The sequence below is a fragment of the Filicampus tigris genome, chromosome 8 (assembly GCF_054856515.1).
Source record: "Filicampus tigris isolate MCC_2025a chromosome 8, RoL_Ftig_1.0, whole genome shotgun sequence".
In the NCBI taxonomy this organism is placed as follows: domain Eukaryota; kingdom Metazoa; phylum Chordata; class Actinopteri; order Syngnathiformes; family Syngnathidae; genus Filicampus; species Filicampus tigris.
In genome coordinates, this window is record NC_141224.1 from 21,195,121 (window position 1) to 21,216,995 (window position 21,875).

Consider the following 21,875-nt stretch of genomic DNA (forward strand, 5'->3'; position numbering starts at 1 on the left):
AGCCAATCATATAAAGTATGTCTCTCTGCCTTCTCTGTTTCTCATTTTTTGTTGATTCGCTGACATCACACTTTGCAACCTTCTATCTCAAGGTGTTAAGGTACTGTGTATATGTTAATTAGACCATGTTGAGTATTTCTGTCTGCTCTTGCTTAATTTAGGGTGACCTCATATAGCTATTACTGTATAATGTGGCTATCATGGATGACATGAGACACTGCCCAGCAATTGCATGAACAGTGTCCGAAAAGACCATGCAAAAAGGAAGTCACTATGGAACAAAGAATGCAGTACACACTTAAAGAAGTATCATTAACCCAGTGGCATTTCATGGTGATGTTTGAAATAGTTTAAACAAAACAGTAAATCACATATAATTTTAAAGGCTGCGCTCCCGAGGAGTAGACATGGAGGAAATGGGGAGAATTTTTCCACTTGTAGGTGCGGCACAGAGCAGCACATGACACAAGCTTGTGGTTTTAAAAAGGTGCAAAAAAAAAAGGCTGGTTCAGGTCCTATCTGCAGGATGAAACAACTTTGTTGAGACTCCACAAATTCATCTACTTTGGCAAACAAAAATATTCATTCATTTCAACTTTGACAGCTGATATAAAGACATATCAGTAATATAGTCAAATTTTATTTTGCATTTATGTATATAGGCTACAGAAGCAGTAACTGAGGGGGAAAAAATAACAGTGATCCAAAGAACAAAGTTGGTGCTGCTCCACCCAACACTTCATGTAACACTCCAATTTTTATGGTTCAGTTTTATAGGTTGACCACTGATCCTTAAGGTAGTGAAATCAAGAGTCATATGAATGTAGTGTTTGATTGGAGCATGTCTTGGCAGCTTTTGTATTTGAAATACTCAAACCAATGCACTGACTCTCAACAGATTGAAATTTGCTAAAATGTACTGTGGGGAGGAGGGCGCGGGGGCACAATCAGGTCATTACAGAACTTGCAGCCTTTCCAAGTTGTCTGACCTAAGATGGCCAAAATGTGTAGCTTCAACAACACCTTTGGGCTTGTTTTACAGAAATAATAAAAGCTGAAAGTATCAAATCAATTCCATAATAAGATCAGTAAATCATATTTTCCAGTGCAGCATTGGAAAATAAAACTGTTGAGTAACAGAAGACCATATTTGGCAGGCGAGAGCTGTGTGGGAAGAACAGCAGATGTTTCAAAAAACAACACCTTATCACACCACCTTCGGAAAACATTTTTGCCATAATGATTTCAGAACATTAAACATAATTTAGCTTGGATCCATGAAATTTGAGTATTTTGCATTGCATATTTCTTAAGCACCCTGTAAACTTAATTCAGAGATTTGTTTCTAAATACATTGTACATGATAACCGCTGAATACATGTGCAAATGCTGAGAACTTTGTACAGTTGAATTGTGAATATAATGTTAAAGTGTTTTTCACTATTTCAGTTTTTTTTTTTTTTTTTTTTAGGGCACAGCGACACATTTTGGAGTTAGACGTGAGTCTGCCCTCCCCACAATAGAAGTACTTAAGTGCCTTTGCCGTGCCATCAGTGTCTATCCTGCACAACTGTTGCAGTTACCTAGTTGTAATTACTTAGCCCATTTCTACCACCATAGTGTGCAATTACCTAGCTACCTATGCCAATATCCTAAAAATGCATCTTCCATGAACGCCACTACAGAAAATTTCTGTGCCGTTATTTACATTTGTGTGTTATGTATTTTGTGTTATTCAGGGTACCGTAATAGGTTGAAATGCAAAGTAGGGATGGGCAATATGGGCTAAAAAAAAAAGAAATCTCGATATTTAAAAAAAAAACTCGATAAGGTTATTTTGACGATGTTCTCCAAAAAATATTTTAAATCTGTACTTGCTTCACAGAAAAAGTATGGATGGACAGCGTTTGTGAACATTAGCTCTTGTTTATATTTCAAATTGCTTCTGCAAAACATAACACTATTCTATGGCAATACTTCACAATAAAGAACTAAAAATTATGTCTAGACTTACATTGATCTTTGGGAATATTTATGTAATTTTAATGTCTCCTATTATTCCATAATGATATGACATATATTGATATTTTGAGCTGCAGTACTGATGCACCACTGCCAACTAACTACAAGAGCACGGACGACGTAGACTCGCTCCTTGCTATGATTCCCCGCTGGACACTACTCCATATTTGAAACATAGCTCGGCTGCAGTGCGAACAGAATCACATGACTGGTTCCTGCCCGCTGATTCGGCGAATGATTATCACTTCCTCCTCTCCTCTGCCGTCAATGCTCACTGATTTGCCGAATGTGGATTTCAGCATTCGCGCATACTTTGCGGGCATCGACTGACTCGTTATCCTTTACGTGGCCGTACCAATACTCGATAATGTAAAATTGCACATCATGAAAGCAAAGCATACTGTATGACTAGCAGGGAGTACTGTATGTGTTCATAACAGTCATGTAGTGTGAGCCACATAAATGTCCACTTTATGCTTCATGGTTCAATTGGCATTAAATTCAAGTAAAATATGAAGTCAATACTGTTACTCAAAACAACTTTGCAGATTGGCACGCAGCGCATTTTGGGCTCCGGATGGATGACGTTAATGTCGAATATATGCGACCTGGCTGTTCAGACCGCGGTCGGATTTCAAAAAAATCGTATACGTATCCGTATAGGACCACATATGAAAACGATTTGTCGTCCGAAAAGTCGAAAAGTCGGATTTGAAAAAATCTGAATTAAGACGTTCAGACTGTCATTAAAAAAATCAGATACAGCCCGCATATGGACAAAAAAATCAGATCTGTTGAAATGTTCTTGAGCAAGATACTGAATCCCCAGTTGCCCCTGATAATGAGCCATCAGTTGGTGAATGTGAACTCAGTATGAAGTGCTTTGACTGCCTCAATAGGTGGAAAAGGGCTCTACAAGTGAAAGACCATTTACCATTACCGTTACAGTTGAGCAGGATGTGGTTTGTGTGCATTCACTGGACATGTCCCATGTGGAGACAAAGGCTTGATTTTTCTTTATTGGGAATTTTATACACTTGCCAATTTTTTAAGTAATTCAAATTTGGCAGGATGCTTTGCTGTGGCATGTCAAATTTGCAAGACATGTATTATTTTATTTGTATTCTGACAGCAAAATAGTAAAAAAAAAGAAAAAAAAAAGGATCTTTAGAAAATTAGTTACTTAAAAAAATGAGTAGTCAACTTTCACCCTCCATATCGCAATGCATGATTTTTTTTCAAAGTCTCATGGTTGCCAAACATCTCGGAGGAAAAGCAAGAGAATGGAAGGAAAACTACTGTAACATCCAAAACCAATACTGCGAATGTTTGCCTTTTGAAGCCCAAATGGAACAAAGTGGATTCCCTCCTAAATGAGACAAATCCAAAAGTCTTTCTGTGCAGCCATTGTCACTGACATTGTAAGTCATGAAAACTAAAAGGCAGCATTCACAGTACATATCAGCAAGGGAAAAACATTTACAGACAAGGTTCATCTCTGTTTTCCTTGGATATTAATCAACCCTACTTGGGCTTAACACCTGTACTGTGGCACTGTGTGTGGGCCTGAGTGAACACTAAAGCCCATAATCTGCAAGAGTGGAACGCTTCATCAGCCTTTAGGTGCCACTTCAGAGGTGGCAACTTCAACATATGCCTTTCATTAAGTCGGTTGGAAAAAAGACTAACCGTGTGTTAGTTGGTATGAACTAAACTCCAGAGTTGGGCAGTCCGTCAGTACTGACGGAAGGTCAGTGATGGAATGACAAATGATCTGCAACTTTAAGCAATTGACAGATTATGCCCCGACGGAAATGGGTATTTTTCCGTTACTGGAATCATCACAAACCGGGTCAGTATCAACGCAGCTTCTCAGTACCTTTTGGTGACGACTGACGTTAACACACGCTGCTTATCTTGCGTTTGTTCGTGAGGGTGAGATATACACCGGGCTTGCTTCGACTGCATTGACTATGGGCTCATCCCATTCCTCCAATCGCAGCTTCCGAGGTCCTCGCTCCTCAATCCTCTGTATACATGCTAGCACAAGTTAGCATGAGTTACGGACTGACATGACAGTTTTGGTTCAGCTTGAAATAATGACGGGCTGACGATGACGGCCGCTGGCGAATGACGAATAACGAACCGGAAAAATTTACTGACACGCCCATCTTTTCTTAACTCACAATATATTAAACAGTAGGCGTGCATACTCTCGCTATTTTGTAACTCAAGACAATCAACTCAAGACAAAAGGTATTGTATGACTTTATTTCCTGTCTGCATCTAAGAACAAAAATATAATTTTCTTTAATAGGTGCCATTACGTCTCTACTAAAGTGAGGAAACTTCAATTCCACCATTATGCCTTCTCATGATGAGGAAGAGTCTGAGGATTCCAAGGTGGGCTCTCGATCTCTGGGAACAAGGTCTCTGAGGTAGTTAAAAATCTCCTCTGTGACAAGGAGGGTATGTTCCAACTACGGGGGGGGTCACACTCGTCAGCATCCCTAATAAGGTCTATTCAGGGGTGCTTGAGAGGAGGGTCCATCGGGAAGTTGAATCTCAGATTCAGAGGGGAATAAGTAGAGGTGTCCAGACTCTCCCTTACAGAAAGGGTGAGAAGCTCGGTCTCCCGGAAAGGGGCTCAGAGTAGAGCTGCTGCTCCATTAAAAGGAGTCAGATGAGATGACTCGGGCATCTTATCAGGATGCTATCTGGATACCTCACTATTAAGATGTTCCGGGCACGTCCCACCGGGAGGAGGCCCCGGGGGCGACCCAGGACGCACCGAAGAGACTATTTCCCCCGAATGGCCTGGGAACATATTGGGATCCCCCGGAAGAGCTGGATGAAGTGGCTGGGGAGAGGGAAGTCTGGGCTTGTCTGCTTAAGCTGCCTACCCTACGACCCAACCCCGGATAAAGAGAAGAGGCTGGATGGATAAACTGGGGAAATATTTCCATCACCAACAATTATGTTCACTCCCTATATACACTGAATGACCATGTCTGAAGGGTGACTTTCTTTCCAGCTCCTACCAAACAATGGATGTACATTTACTTCCTCAGCTTTAGCCTCTACCCGAGTCCCAACAATGACGTACCTATGATCATCCATCTCCATCCAGAAGATGAAGTGGCGCATGTCATGAACATAGGGAGCCCCTGGAACAGCCGAACTTACTTTAGAGGGGTTTATCAATTTATTGAGCATTCCATGGAATGACTTCACAAGACACATGCTGACACGGGATTACCTGCCATTTCTGACTAGAAAAACATCATTAATCACGCGTGAAGATTGTCAGCTGTGGGCCTATATACACAACATGCCTTTTTGGTAAGAAAAAAAAGGGACGAAGAAAGATAAATGTGCACCACTAAACACTGCGTTGTTTCTTCAGCGACAAACCTATAAAAGCAAGCATGTATGCTAATCTTCTGATATGTGAATGTGTGTCTTTCCCCCTCTGCCCCATCAAAAGATCAGTGAATCAACCGTGTTTTCACACTTAATACCGCTTGACCTTTGGCCTTCTGTACAGAGCTGATGTTGGAGTGTTTAGGCTCCATGAAGCAGATTAACTGGGAAAGTCAAGCATGACAAGAAAAGGCTGCAGTTTCCACACAGAAAGCCTTTATACCCGTGTTCCAGTGATTACAGACCTAATCTGAGTAGTGATGGTGGTCCAAGAAGATACAGGGTGGGACTGTTGTTTTGGTCATGTGTACTGATGTGGCATTTTCACGCAGAAGATAAATATGATTGATTTGGATTAACTTAACACTGCAGAGGAAACTCTCAAAGGCTGAATTGACACCCGCAGGCCGAAGTGGCCAATTCCGATAACGTTTTTAGTTATTTACATGTAGTTCAAGACACACACATCCATTAAGGCTGCATGTTTACATTCATGGGACACATTAAACAATGTGAATGCAGAGATGTCCATATTGCATATGCAGAGGCAACATATGAGTGAACATATACATAATACAGAAGTGGGCATTCCATCAGTACTGACAGAAGGTCCGTCATTCTGTCACTGATGGACGCCCATTTTCCTGACAAATGACGGGAAACTTAAAAAAACTAAGGGACTAAGCAAGTGGGTTTTCGTCCGTCACTAGAATTGTCACTAACCAGGTTACGTACCTACTACCGAAGGACCTTCTCAGTCCGTCACTGATAGAAACACGTTTCTTCACAGGGGTGAACATACAGTACATCGGAGTTGCTTCGAGCGGACTGCATTGACTATATATGGAAACGCATTGCCAGAAACGCTCAGCTTTTACTTCTATAGGTCCAGACATCACATTACCGATCCCCGCGTGTATTTATTTATACTGGCAGGATAGTAGCGGCGTCAGGCGAAGGCTTTACAATGGCAAGCAGTGATAAAATTGGTGTTTATCAGTCAACCTTCCGTTCAAGTAAATTCACATCTCACTGTGATGAAAAGGACATAATGAGATACATGCGCAAGCTGGACAGGTTGGAAGGTATTACAGATCCTTGGTTAAGTGCCAGGAACGATGACCCCCTCCCCCCGCCACCCTGTATAAACCAGTGTGGGAAACGAAGACTTGAAAGTGGACCAAAGAGTACAGGTGTGAATACATCCTTAGACTTCACTTTGCGCTAGACTTAAGTGGGCACGAAACTAGAGCCCAATACAGTCACCAATTGGCTGATATGTATCATGCTCTCTGAAGATTTGGCTTGGGTAGCAATACAATACAATAAAATACAATTTTATTTATATAGAGAAAAACAGAAATAATTTAAGTGTGTTATCAATACTGTAGAAATTCATGTACTGCTAAATGACCCCTAACGTAGACTGCAACTTGGGGGTTTGTGCAGCAGGTCTTTATCCACAGTGGTTTAGCACAACAGAGTGTGTATTTAGAATGACTCCTCCTGCCTGTGAGAAAGTGCAAAACATGAGCAGAATATTTTCCACATTGTTCTCCGGGAATGTGGAAATCTAGGGCTACTTGGCAACCAAGATGTGTAAAGAAAAGCTTTGGTTTCTATCTATTTTAAAAACATCCAAATTAAACGTGTATAATAAAGTGCTAGGAGACACTTGGGAATTTATACTCGATGGTGGTGTTGGCGTCACAGAGTGACTAAATGCTAGGGGGAACTCCTGTAAATATAAACAATTTTACTTTGACAATTTTATACTGGATTCAAGATTATTTCCTGACACTGTAACTTCAAAAAAAGTTACAAAAAATTCCTCATCTTTCTGTATGTGTTTCAAAGAGCATACAGCAATATGTATCATTGCCAAATACAATAGCTAATCACTTCTTGTTATAATGTGGATGAGTTATATGAGGAGGACAATAGACCAGGACAATCATTCTATCAGTAATCCGAGAATCAAATCACAAGGTTCAATTTAAAACTATCAGAATAAAGTAAAATCCAGAGTTGGGGCCAAGAAAGACAGGATAGTCCCCAGATACAACCTTTAGGATGAAAGCTACACCAGTTCAATTGCTTGAAGTTGAAATGAGTTTGCTCTTACAAAATGACATTTGATAACCCCTTTGAAATGAGGTAACAGAACACAACTAAGACAGAGCAAGGATCTGTGTTATACGTCTCTTCAAGGTGAACTCTGCGCTGGGTTCAGCAGTTTACTGCAGTTTGTCTTTATCTGAGCTTTCCAACCAAATATTGGCAAAAAGGACTTACCACAACTTCCAAATATGGGGCATTTGATAACTAACTGTAGCCTTTATAGATCTGCTTGCATGCTCCCATGTTGGCTTTTAAGCATGCTAATTAAATGGCCACAGGGTGAATATTTTTAACAGAAAGTCATTTTACATTTAACAGAGGATGGACGGATGGAAAAAGCAAATGTCTATTATGGCGACTCCTGCTTTTCACAGGGGATAGGGACGGAGACTGAATACAAATAGTGAATTTCTGCAAATCATTGACACTATTCTAAAGTGTTTATAATCTATTAATAGTTGAACGCATAACTATACCACAAACTATGATGCCAAAACATTGTATTGGCATTACATCCATCCATCCATTATCTATACCACTTGTCCTCGCAAAAATGTAACCAGAAAAATGCTTACAAACAAACTGCTTACACCGAAGCACTCTCTTTTAAATCGCGAAACGGCACCATGCGTAGGGAATACCTGCTGCTATTTTGCATATCTACTGTAAAGTGACCTGAATGAAGTGAAAATATTTCAAACCAAGACACACTGAGGACTGCCCACTCATTTGAAAAACATTTCCTTCTGCACTGCAGGACTGAAACTGCCTAAATCAAAAACAAACAAATAAATAAAAGTGAAACTAAAAAAATAATTTAAAAAAATAAATTAAACCAAAATATACAGTCGTACCTCTACATACGAAATTAGTTTGTTCTGGAATAAATTTCTTAAGTAGAACATTTTGTAAGTAGAGACGCGTTTTCCATGTAAATGCCCTAATCCGTTCCAAGCCCCCCAATATTCAGACATAAATGTTTTACAAAGCATCAACATGCATCAAAACATGTAACAAATACATGTTACAATTAGATTATTGCACAATAAATGAGAGTTGTGCATAATTTAAAAGACAAAGGATAGAGTAAAGAATAAAAATGATGGTCGTTTACCTTTTAATTGCTGTCCTCATCGCTTTTTGCCCTCTTTGGTTCATGTTCTCTCTCAGAAGTGGTTTTTGCCTGGCATTTTGTAAAGAACTAATTTAATAACGTGGCGACTGTCGATACATTACGGTCATATTCTTTGGCGAGATCAACCAAACGCATCCCTTTTTCATACTTTTCTATTATCACTTGCTTTGTTTGTATGGACAAAAAAAAACGATGCTCTCCTTTTTTCTGAGTATGTTGGGTTCAGGAAACTCTGGAGCTGCAAGTAGCAGCCCATACTTTTACCTTTCGTATCCTGAAATTTCTTTCGTAACAAGAGGCAATATTTTCCTGTTGAGGCGTTTCCTAACATGAACATTTCATAGGAAGAGACGTTCGTAAGTAGTGGTACCACTGTATAGGGAAATAAGAACAACAACAACAACAAAAAACAATATATATATAAATATTTATATATATAAAACAATATAATATAAATGTGGAAAAAAATACAAAAATAAATATATAAACATTGTTAAATAACAATTTATATATATATATATATATATATAAAACAATATAATATAAATGTGGAAAAAAATACAAAAATAAATATATAAATACTGTTAAGTAACAATTTATGTATATTTTGTTTTATTTATTTCAATTATATTTTTTGATATTTGGTTTTATTTTCTTTTTTATTTATGTTTGATTTTGGCAGTTGAGGGGAAAAAGCTGAAAGGACAACAACATACTTGAGCAAATGTGATGGCCACCCCGTGAGATGTAGAAAAACAGGTAGATTTTACTACTTAACCCATTAAGCCCGGGAGCGCATAACCACGTTTCTACCACTACCACTGCCTGGAGCACTGTTGCGTCTTTCTACCTCTCAAACCGGGAGAGCGGGTACGTCCTTTTTTCAATCCGATTCTCCGTCTCTTAGCCAACTTAATGCATCAGAATATACACGTGACTGTGTCGCGAGACCGCGGAGGATGTCGTGGAATTTTTTCGAGCTGTAGGTAGGCTAATGGCGGACACCGTCGATCGCCGGGAGCTCTGATTAAAATAACGGCAGTGATTATAGACGACGTGCACGACCAGTGGAACCAGTCGAACGTAATTTGATATGGTTTGTAGACAATTACGATATTGACGTCTTTGTAACAGAATAGAGGATGGTAATTATCACTCGACTTTTTTTGTTTCAATTAAAATAGTGCTTCTCTTGCACTGACACGTTATTTGAACATCTTCGATTGAAACAGTAAATAATAATAAATTCTGCCTGTGTGAAAGACACATGTCTAAGATCTTTAATTCTTTTGGAATTATGTTTCTGTCTGCTACAGGGGCTGAGATATTAATCATTTTGTAAGTGTTGAATTTCTGGGAGAACTTCAGTTTTTCAAGGGTAATTCCAAAGGCGACCTTAGGTTTTGGGGAGCTGTTGAGAAAGGCGCTTTAGGCCTTAATGGGTTAATTCATATTCCATCACTCAGAATGCCGTGTTTAGACTTGTGAAGCTCCATAGAACATATTATTGTAAAGAAAACTTTTGGGTTGATTTCCCCCCTTTAAGCCATTTTCACCATTCACATTAAAATTCTTTACTGGGAGTGTGTGCGTGCGCGTATCACCTTGGTCTTCTAAATATCAAGCCATATTGCTGGCAAGCGAGGCCAACGGTGGGTGTGTAAATGATGGGCATGAATCTCTCAATGTCTGACAAAAGCACACGATAGAAGAGCTTCTCGCTGCGATCCTGGAGCCCCATCAAGAACACATACCTGGGAATGACAAGGATGAACACAGTGGAAAACGGCACATGTTAATATTTACCCTCTTGAGACCTCCTACCTGATGAACATAGGACGACCAACTATTGAAGTTTTATTTAAGTCAGATGTTACATTCAGTGACGTAACAGCCACGATCAGCGGAGCAGCAAAGAACTGCTTGGGAGAGCATGTATGAAAGAAAACTAGTGGGAACGTTAGTAAAGCTAAATAGTGAGACAGAAAAAGCAAACCGAGTGAAATGAATCAGGCGTGCTATACAATAACTACTTGTATCTTGGGAAAAACCTGCACAAGGTCTTTATTGTTCAAGTTCTTTGACTGGGAAGTAAAAGTTGCACAGGACCCAAATGAGGTAGAACATGCCAAAAACTGTTATTTCTAATCAGAACAGTTTCCATAAGTTCTCAAGCACAAGGTGGCTCTTGTGTGGATGAAAGGATTCCACACCCTCTCTGCTATATATTAAGTTGCAACAGTTGCACAATTGCCTGATAATAATCGCTGATCTTGAGAAATGTTTTCATTTTGGAAAGCCATATTCGTTTCTGCCATGTTCCATTTCCCCCAGCCCCCACCCATTATCGATACCGCTTATCCTTACAAGGGTAATGGAACATTACCTTGCTGGCTTGCTGGAGCCTATCCCAGCTGTCATCGGACAGCAAGCGGGGGGCACCCCGAACTGGTTGCCAATCGCAGACTGTTTCTTGTTTTGGGGTGAAAATTTGCTTTTTTGAAGTATTTCAAATTCTAACATGCAAGTACACTACACTGGCGGCACGGTGGCCGACTGGTTAGCACATCCGCCTCACAGTTCAGAGGTCGTGGGTTCGATCCCGGCTCCGGCCTCCCTGTGTGGAGTTTGCATGTTCTCCCCGTGCCTACGTGGGTTTCCTCCGGGTTCTCCGGTTTCCTCCCACATTCCAAAAACATGCATGGTAAGTTGATTGGACTCTCTAAATTGCCCCTAGGTGTGATTGTGAGTGCGGATGTTTGTTTCTGTGTGCCCTCCGATTGGCTGGCAACCCATTCAGGGTGTCCCCCGCCTACTGCCCAAAGACAGCTGGGATAGGCTCCAGCACGCCCGCGACCCTTGTGAGGATAAGCGGTCTGGATAATGAATGAATGAATGAAAGTACACTACACCAACTACTGAATGTTGTCCACAGATTTGAAAGAAAATTAATTCTTACACAATTGTCAGTGAAATTAACAATAAATCCTGGGTGTGAATTCTGCATGTTACTCTATGCGGAGGGTGCACGGGTTCCCAAACACAAAGTCCAAGAACCTGAACTTAATTATTGTTATCCATACAGGAACTTCAGTCAAAAAAGAAAAAAAGGCATACTAGCTGCATATATCCGTTCTCTATCGTTTATCCCAGTCCATTAAGGTTGAGCTGAAGCCTATCCCAGTTGACTTTGGCGCGAGGCGGGGTACACCGTAGACCAGGGCTGCCCAAACTTTTTGCAAAGAGGGCCAGATTATGTGAGGTGCAAATGTTGGAAGCTGAACATTTAGTCCGACATTTTTTTTTTACATGGAACACCCATAAATCCAAGCACATTTTAGCAAACTAGTCCCTTTAAACATGACATATCACTGGCAATTAAATGTTCACTGAGCTTTTAGATTTAAAAACAGAGGAATAAGTGATTGACTGATTGATTGATTGATTGATTGATTTATTGAACATATAAACACAACATGAAAGACACAAAGAAAAACAAAAAAAAATCAAAATAAAGGATTAGTACTTATCTTAGTTCAGTAAAGTTTATATGTTCAAGGGGAGTAGGAAGAAGTAAAAAACTTGTCGAGTCCTACCCCTTGTTCACTATAAAGTGTTGGAAATCATGTTCTATTAATACGAAGGTGGGTTATTCATAAATACATACACACATATACCCGAGCATAAGCCTTATAAAAACTAAACTAAAAACGCTTATTTTACATATGTACAAAGTAAAGCACTATAAATAGAAACAAAAAACAAAAGTATAAATATAAACAGACATGCCCCTATTATGCACGTCTATAGATAATCATATTCATAAACCAAAAACTAAAGACAGGAAATTAAGAGATTCACTTTCATTTCCTGTGTCTATACTTGATTTATATATTTTTGCAATACTACATTTTAAACCTCTTTTTAAATATTCAAAATGATTCACAACTTTTCAGTTGTATTTCATAATTATTCCATAAGTAACAATATTCACCAGGGACTCTCTCATCAACTTAAGCTAACATGCATGTTTCAGGAATATGGGAGGAGGAAGGACTACCCAGAGAAATAAAAAAGACACAGAGCGAATATGAAGACTCCAGATGCCGTGACTGTGATGGAGCAATTGAAATCTTAGTGTAAAACTGCAAACTCAAAGAATTTAATTTTTTAATTTTTCACTTGTCAAACATATTTGGACAGCTATCTTAAAACGTGTGGATTTCTCATACTCCACAAACGCATTATTAATCAGAAGGCCGTGTTTAGACTAGTGGGCCTGCATAGAACATATTCTGGAAAGAAAATGTGTTTGTGATGACTTCATCTTTAAGTATTTGGCCTCTGAATATGTGAAAAGAAAAGTATGATAAATATCATTGGGTAATGGGATTGTTAATTAATTAAGTTACTGTTGATGTTTTTCATTTTAATGATTCAGTTGCTGTTTGTGTATTCAGTTTAATGGCTGGTGAGTTTAACATTTATTTCAATGTTTATGTTTGGTTACTGATTTAGTTTACTTGCTTTCAGCGCAGCCTCTCGAGTTTGTTTAAATGCATGTCTTTGTATTGAGTTAACTGAACACAGCTGAATGTAAAGATGTGTGGCAAGTGCTATATAAATAAAGATGTACAGTATTGTATTATAATGCAGCTGCTACCCTGAACTGCCTAGCAGGGTGCAGAAAGGCCTTTCGGACTATGTGTTGTTGTAGTTTTTTTTTTTTTTTTTTCATTTTGCCTTTGTAATAAATATTTCCCCTTTATTTATATATGTATGTATGTATTATTTATTATTTATTTAAAATAAATGTTTGTGCATTTGACTTTTTGATAGTTGGACTACTATCCATTTTAACATCTTATGTGGTGCATTTGTTGCTCAAGTAATGAGAACAGTGAGGAAGGAGAGAAACAGAACAACAATTTTGATTTTGGGCATTTTGCTAGGCTAACAAATATTGATGAAAAGTAATGTTAAGGTTGCATGAATTCCACTCTGACAGTTTAGACTGAGGTCTGATTGTTAAATATCCTAACCGGATCAGGTTAAGGGCCACATGTTAAAGAGGCCCAAATCCAATCTTGAAAATACGGACTACATTTGGCTTTTATTGCTCATACAGCCAAGAAAAGTCTTATTTCAGCAAAAATGGGACTTTGGTTTCAGCATTGCACTGTGGCATAATAAAACATGATGACTAACATTCTCTTTTGACTTTATTAAGCAGCATCTTCCCTTGCTTTATCCTGGAACTTCACAGTCTATAATCTTTTATTTTTTTCTTTTGCATGACTGACCATGTCTCTGGGCCGCATATTTATTTTTAGTTTGCTGTTTGCTATTTTTTTCTAATAGACCAATGGGCAGAATGATCTTTTCTGCAGCATTTCAAGTGGCAGGACCTCGGACTATTTATTACTCCCTCTTGATGACTGTCACAGTTTTAGTCCAGTGCCAGCATTTTGGATCGAGAGATATGAACTTGTGCTGCAGTGCTGTTGTGATTACTTGTCATAATATTTGTATTTTAAGTGACATCGATAGAGCATGGGAATCAAAATAAAAATCTAATAGGCCTTTAAAGATGTTGATGCTATGGTGTTGCTATGGTGCTAAAATAATAGCAGCAAGAATCTATTTAAATCTGTCTCACAGGAATATCACTCATTCTTAACAATGAAAATGACTGATGATGGATTGGTTGATGAAGAAATGGGGGCCTGGAAAAGTTCACAAGAAGATGATATCAAGCACTTGGCTCATAATTCAAAGCAGGGAACCAGGCTGTAGTTCAGCCTTGTGCCTGGTATGGGAACAAACAACTCCTACTTATGTATGTACACGCTGCTTAGGAATGAAGCATGCAAAATAGAACTGCTGTTTAATGTTGTTTAAAGAAAGCTTAGAAAAACAGTTGTGGGAGGAAAAGGGAGGATACAGGGATTTTTTTTATTTAGGGGTGGGGGCTGAGTTAAGGAGCAAGTGTGTTTAATGAAATATTTCATGTTAAATAAATATGAAGCTATCCAGTTATAGATTTCACGCAGAGGCTGTACAATCCTCTGGGAAATCTATCAAAATTCCAGAAACAAGATAAGAAAGCAGTTCACGAGTGTGGCTACCCACTGTGGAGTATTCAGGCTGTGTTTGAGGCTCACCTATCCAGGTCATCTGTCTTCATTTCATAGTTCTTAAGTACTCTTAGCAGCAGAACGTCCTGAGTAATGATGCAAGGAGGAAGCAGGCCGTGGATTCCCAGCTGCAGACGTTCCTCCAGAGAGAATGCCATGCCCTTTAAACACGCATATTAAAGCTCATTAATAACCACCATCTTAACATGGGAGGGGATATGTAGGTTGACAATTATTTATTTTGGTTTAATCCAGTATCAAAAGTGCACATTTGCAACTGTTAATGAGACAATACTGTGTGACACTAAGGGCTCCATATTGGTGCCCACATCAAGTGTAAATGTGCGCATGGGTGGAGTCACCTTCCTTTTGGTATTTCTGCAGGCGCGCTCAATTAGAAACAGGCAGTTTGTGCTGTTGTGGGCGTGACCACATCCAACTAGTTTTGCCGCCAATGAAAGTGACTTCTCGCATTCCCTTTGTATTCAGTGGACAAGAGGTGGACACAGTCTTTGATGTATCAGAAGCAGAAACTGACCACTGGACCACCTCTTAGACCAATCAAAACATGGCTCGAGCAGGCGTAAAGTTTAGTCTACTTTCAACCACCAAATTTTCAGGTACATGGGGGGCATGTAAAAGAAAACACCCTTGGTCCGCCAGAGTGTGCAGCATAACGCAGCGCGGTCTGCCAAATTCCGAAACACCCAAAACGAGGCCTGCACCAGTCTGAAAATCAAGATGAGGCAGTTTTTACGCCCAAGCGCATGTGTGCCTGTATATGAATTTAGAGCCCCAAGACTTAACATGTAGGAAGTATACCCTTTTAGAACATGTGGAATTTGAGATTTCCCATAGACACCTAGAACAAAAGGTTTGTGGTTTTATTTTACAGTCACAATGACAAAAGCACAACCTACATACCGTATGGTCCAAAACAAACTAGCAAATGGTAAACCCAGCAACTTGAATTTTATTTGGGTTCTTTGTTGTTCTGGATACTAAGAATATGATAAAAGAGGACATGCAGTAATTATTAACCCTTTAATATCAAATATCAAATCTTCCAGAGTCCCACCACAAACCCACCCTACCAATCCATCCCTTCATTCATTTCCCTCTCCATGGCCATTTCGTCCAGCTCCTTCGGGGCGATCCCGAGATGTTCCCAGGCCAGCCAGGAAAAATACAGTAGTCTCTCCAGCATGTCCTGGTTCTTCTCCAGGGTATTGTTCCGGTGGGATGTGCTCAGTACACCTCACCAGGGAAGCGTCAAGGAGGCATCCGAAACATACGCCCGTACCATGTCACCTGGCTCCTCTCGATGCGGAGGAACGGCAACTCTACTCTATGAGCCTTTCCCAAATGACAAGGCGCTATATATATATATATATATATATATATATATATATATATATATATATATATATATATATATATATATATATATATATATATATATATATATATATATATATATATATATATATATATATATATATATATATATATATATATATATATGTGTATATTCAAACCCCTCTACTTTCCATACCCACTGTAAATGTATGTTACCAGCCAATCACAGGGCACACAAAGACGAACAACCATTCACACTCACAAGCATACCTAGGGACAATCTAGAGTGTTCAATTAACCTACCATACATGTTTTAGAAATGTTGGAGGAAACCGCGGAGTACCCAGAGAAAATTCACGCAGGCATGGGGAGAACATGCAAACTCCACTCAGGCATTGAACCCTGTACCTCTGTACTGTGAGGCCGATGGGCTAAACAGTTACCCATCGTGCCACCCTACTCAAGAACTCTCCTTATAAAATAGTAATATATAGTAAATAACCAATTGTTTTTCAGTGCACTGAAACGTGGGGCCTTCTTGGCACCTCTCATTGGTGGCACATCCAGAGTGGAATAGAGTACAACTCCTCTCAAGAGGACTGATACAAGAGACCAAGTGTGTCGAGGTGATCCCGCAAATATCAAGTCGGAACTTATCACACCAGCCCAAGCTCCTTCCCTGCCCAACACTCCACATCGCTTGAGATTTCTGTAGCCGGAGATTGGACCATCATGGCCTTCGTTCGGCACCCAGCTTTCTGAGCACCTGAACCCTTTGACCCCTGCTACAAGTTGTAGGTTTATGGGGAGGGAACAAGTTGCGTCTTCGGGCTGCACCTGCTTGACCAAGTCGAGCCCCACCTCCACCAAAATATTATAATTATATCCCTAGGACCAATGGTAACCTGAGCTGCTCTGCTTGATAGCTCACATTAAATTGAATTGAAATGAATTGAAATGCAGCATGTGTGGACAAATGCTTTTATATGCAACCAACTTAAATCAATTTACTGCAAAAAAAGTTGAAGATACAGTTAAGAAAAGAAGAGAGTTCGTGTTTTCGGCCTTTTTGTGATCATTCGCAAGTTCTCTGTGTGATGGATGAATTATCTTCATGTACTCAGACTTCCTCTCAAATATACAGTACCTTGGGTTAATTGAGAACAGAATGTGTGAATGATTGTTTTCAGAGCTGGGCACTTGACCATTTTTTGCCCGTCCGGCCGCGACCCTCCACCCTTGACTTGGGTACCCTTCCGGCCGCGACCCCCCGGCCATATTCATAAACATTGTCAGCCCCCGCCCCATTCTGCCCCCCCCCCCAAAAAAAAGCATCCATGATTGACGTCGTCGCGGGAGAAATGCTCTAACGGCAGAGGCTTTTTAAAGATCATTAGCTGGATAATTTACAATTTGAACCCGCTGTGGACACGCTTGAAATGCACCAGTAGTACTTAGCCAACGTGCGTGTGTTTACTTGCATTGCGAGCCCCGGGCTGGATTTGTCGTATTGTATAATTATTTGGGTCCAACAGCAAGCCAGAAGTCATAGTCAAGTTACTTATTTATTTTCCACACTTCCCCTCCTTACCGGCCTTCAAAATAAAAGCATACCAGCAAACCACTATACACCGCTGGTTTGCTATGGCGTATTTTCGGAAATAGGGAAGACGCCAGAGAAGTGCATGAACTCCACCTTGATGTGGCTACGTCATCCTTGAGTCAGTGCTACGCGAGCTTGAATATATTCCAAAAATAAACAAAAACAAAACACACAACAAAACAAAACAAAACCAAAAAAATAATAATAATATGTATAATCGTGGACACAAGTTGTTTTGAAACAAGTCGGGGGGCATTGCTTCAAAAAGACAGTGACAACAATGGATATTGTGCCTGCTACAACCATAAAGGGACTGAGATGACTGGACAATGCATTTAATCTTATTGCGAAAACGATCTGGAAGGTGGTGGCTAAGGGGGAACGTGGGTGAGTAAATTTTCTCCACACACAAGGCTCCTAGACTATTTGCTTTGCATTAGCAACGAGCTGCGTGGGGCATCCTCAAAGTGTGGGAAACTGTATGTCATCGCAAAATGTGATATAATGGACCATTCAGAGCAGCAACAAATCCTTATGTGTGCGTGGCATGTGTTGTAGACCTGTCACCAACAGCACAATGCGTCAGTCATGTGAATCAATCTGGCAGTTGTTTGTGTAAGAAGAGACGTGAGACAGCAACGTGCGTTCAAGCGTGTTTGTATTTCTTTATTTTCACATCACGTAACAAGCGCCTCCCACCTACAACTGGAGCATACCATCATAAGAGGGGGCGGGGGGTGCTGGGGGGCAATACCACAATCCCTATAACATCAATTGTCGCTCGCGACGCGGGAGTAGAAAGAAGCCTAAAAAGAAGCCTTTCACCGAGTAGGCTGAGATGAAATTTTGCCGCCTCGCAAGCACGTCACACGCATGAGGGGCGATTAGTGGGCCGGACTAAAATCGACTTCCCGCCATGCTTAGTCCAGCCATTTTTTTTTCAATATGTCAGCCGCCCCCCCCCCCCCCCCCACAATCGATCTCACATCGGATCATAAGCCAAAGAATAGAAATGTGTCTTCAAACGGGTTTTAAAAATGGACAAAGGGGCTTACCTAACATTTAATGGAAGGACATTCCAAAGGGAAGGACCAGCAGCCAAAAAGGCGCGATTCCCTCTGAGGCTCTACTTATGTAGAAACAAGATGAACAAGGACAGAAAGTAACAAAAAGACACACGTGCATATGCACAGGAATACAGTGCCGCCCAGAACCCAAGGAGACCCAGGAACTAAACATTGAGTGGTTATATTGGCCAGAAATAGGGACTCAGCACTCACTGATGGGCTAAAACAAGGATGAAGATTGAGTCATAATGGTTGGTGATGCATTGGGTGATGACCACACATCATACCTTCCAGTAGCACAAAGACCTCCCCTCAGAAATCACAAGATGCAAGAAAGCCCAGTCAGCCTATTCAACCACAGAACCCCAAGACCACCAAATCCTATCCAAGGAAGAATCCCAACCAGCAATGCTAATTCATACTGGCGCACCCTGAGGCCAAACAAATGGTGGGGCCCAGATGTACACACCCTTCACCACTGAATCGCCATCTGGATAGTTCCATTGGTGAGTGTATAGCACCGTTTCTCAAGTCGGTTTTTGGTCACACATTGGCAGCTGCCCTCACTCAATGTAGCTTCAAACCTCTTGACCTTTACAACCACCTTTCCTGAACTTTTGTGGAAAACGTCATCGGGTCAAGGCAAGATGAAAATGTGCTTCCTTTTGAACATAGGAAAAGTTAGCATTGTTTGAAATGAATTTGAATACACTTCCAAACTGATGTCATTGCGGGACGGCAGGTTTTGCTGACTTTTTTCTCACGGTGTGCCGCAAGAAGCGCTCCTTCTATCCATGCACGCTTGTCATATTTATTTCAAATAGGTTACCAAAAGCTGCAATCAGTTATGAGGCTAAACTTAAGATGATGTGGAAATTAACTGCACCCAGTAAGTAGTCTTTTTTAAATGTTAGGTTGGCATTTTATTTTCTTACAATATAAATTATGAGCTACAAAAACAACCATTATCATGTTGTTGTTTTGGAACGTAACAGTAACCAGGAGTGTCATACGAACAGGATGGTCCAGCCCCCAGGGGATGTCCAACATGTAAGCGAATTTAGCATGCAAACACAAATTTCACAGCGAACAAATACTGAAAAATTTTGCTTATGATTGTCAACCTCAGTGCCCTGTAAATCGCATTAAAAAAACAATTAACACATGGTTTACTGTAAGTTTGACCTTCTTTTAACTTCAGTTGAGCTAATAAATACATTTAAAATATTTTGGGTATCAACTGCCGTACATGCCTTGAAACCAAATGAGCTAAGGCTAAGATCTATGCAATGGCATCAAAATGAAGGAGAGAATTACAGTGTCAGCTCTAAGTTTTTACTACATACACTATGGAAGAAATATCCATCTCCGTCGCCATCTATTTAGACACAGTAGACCAGAGATGGGCAACTACGATCCTCGAGGGCCACTATCCTGCATGTTTTAGATGTTTTCCTCCTCCAACACACCTGATTCAAATGATTGGCTCATCAGTAAGCTTTTGATCAGACCTAAAATTTTCAGCGCTTTTATGGTGTCAATTGTATTTAGTGTTTTATGTCAATTTATTGGCTTCATTATTTATATATTATTTATGTCTATATTTATTAATACATGTATCACAGCCTTTTATTGTTTTTGTTCTATTTATTGTATTGTTTGTAAAGTGCTTTGTTACAGCTCTAGCTGTTATGAAATGCGCTATATAAATAAAATTGTATTGTATTGTATTGTATATAGTTTTTAATGTGGCCTCTTATGTTTTTTTCACAATTTAAAGCACTTGCCATGCTTAAATATGGCATATAAGCACATTGGTGATGATGATGGCATACTACATCCTGGACTGGCCGCTAGTCATTTACAGAGCAAATATAGAGACAAACATTGACTCTCTCAATCACATCATCAGTGAGTGGGAACTGAACCTACACAGCCTGCTCTGAAGTCAGGCAGAGTCACCTCTACACAACTCAACTTATACATTTATGGAGCACTTTAAAATAAATAAATAAATAAATAAATAAACGCAGCTGAAACAAAGTAGTTGACATAGGATTAACATGCACAACACAATGAACGAATGAATGAATGAATAAAGTTCCCTTCACATAGGCATTCGGGAGGTCTTGTTGCACAGTCTACGTGTTGTCAAGCTGTTACTCTGCTCTCTTTACTAGATGTAGTAGACTACACCATTTTTTTAAATCTTGACTCAATTCATAAATGACAAGTATAACCTCAGTATGTTGGAACCGGTTGCAAATTAGAGGGCACACTGCAAACAACTCTGTCCTTGGATCAAAATCCTGCCATCATAATTACAGTGATCCAAGCCACTGGCACTGTGAATATGGTTATTGGTAGTTTGTACAGCAGTGTTGACCATGGATCCAAGTTTTAATCTCAGACTTTAGTGAGAGTTGATTGTGTCGATTGAATTCAAATTAAGCATCCCTTGGTAGTAGTTAACTAAAAACAAGTACATGGAAATCAGCTAAATCCCGTCATGTTTTAGACATCCTTTGAACTGATTAAAAGAATTTTGTTTGTGTATGGTCTGAAAAAAAGTAGTCCGTGGCATGTGTCTGTCATTGCGTCATTATTTACAAGTATGTGTTTTTCTAGCATGAGCGCCAGCAAGCTGACTTCTTAATCACTGACTTCACTGAAGCTGTCCAGTCTGTACTTAACTCATTCACTGCCAGACATTTTTAGACCCCCTTTTACCCTAACCTTTGAAAAAAATTGGGGGAAAAAATCTAAATACGTCCCTGGGATTGAATGGCTGGACTGTGAAAAGACAAATAAGTATGTCAATGGCAGTGAATGAGTTAAGAGACATCAACCAGACAGATGCAGTGCTGAGTTACAACTTTCCTCAATTATCATAAAAGGGTTTGTGTTTTTCACATAGCCAGATGTTCAAATCAGACTTCATTCATATGCTCGGCTCCCCTGCTGCCTCTGAGCATGAAGTGTGAGGATTATGTGAAAATATTTTAGAG

The 21,875-nt window shown here is 39.9% G+C and overlaps 1 protein-coding gene across 2 annotated transcripts in view; it reads right to left on the bottom strand.

The window, feature by feature from the left end:
- me1 (malic enzyme 1, NADP(+)-dependent, cytosolic) overlaps positions 1-21,875 on the bottom strand; it is an 87,064-nt gene that overhangs the window by 38,260 nt on the left and 26,929 nt on the right. For both annotated transcript variants that reach the window (XM_086037362.1, XM_086037363.1), the window contains exons 2-3: positions 14,866-14,999; positions 10,306-10,455 (exon numbers count right to left, since the gene is read on the bottom strand). In XM_086037362.1, the coding sequence (XP_085893488.1) occupies positions 10,306-10,455; positions 14,866-14,999 (284 nt within the window). The remainder of the gene's footprint in view (positions 1-10,305; positions 10,456-14,865; positions 15,000-21,875) is intronic.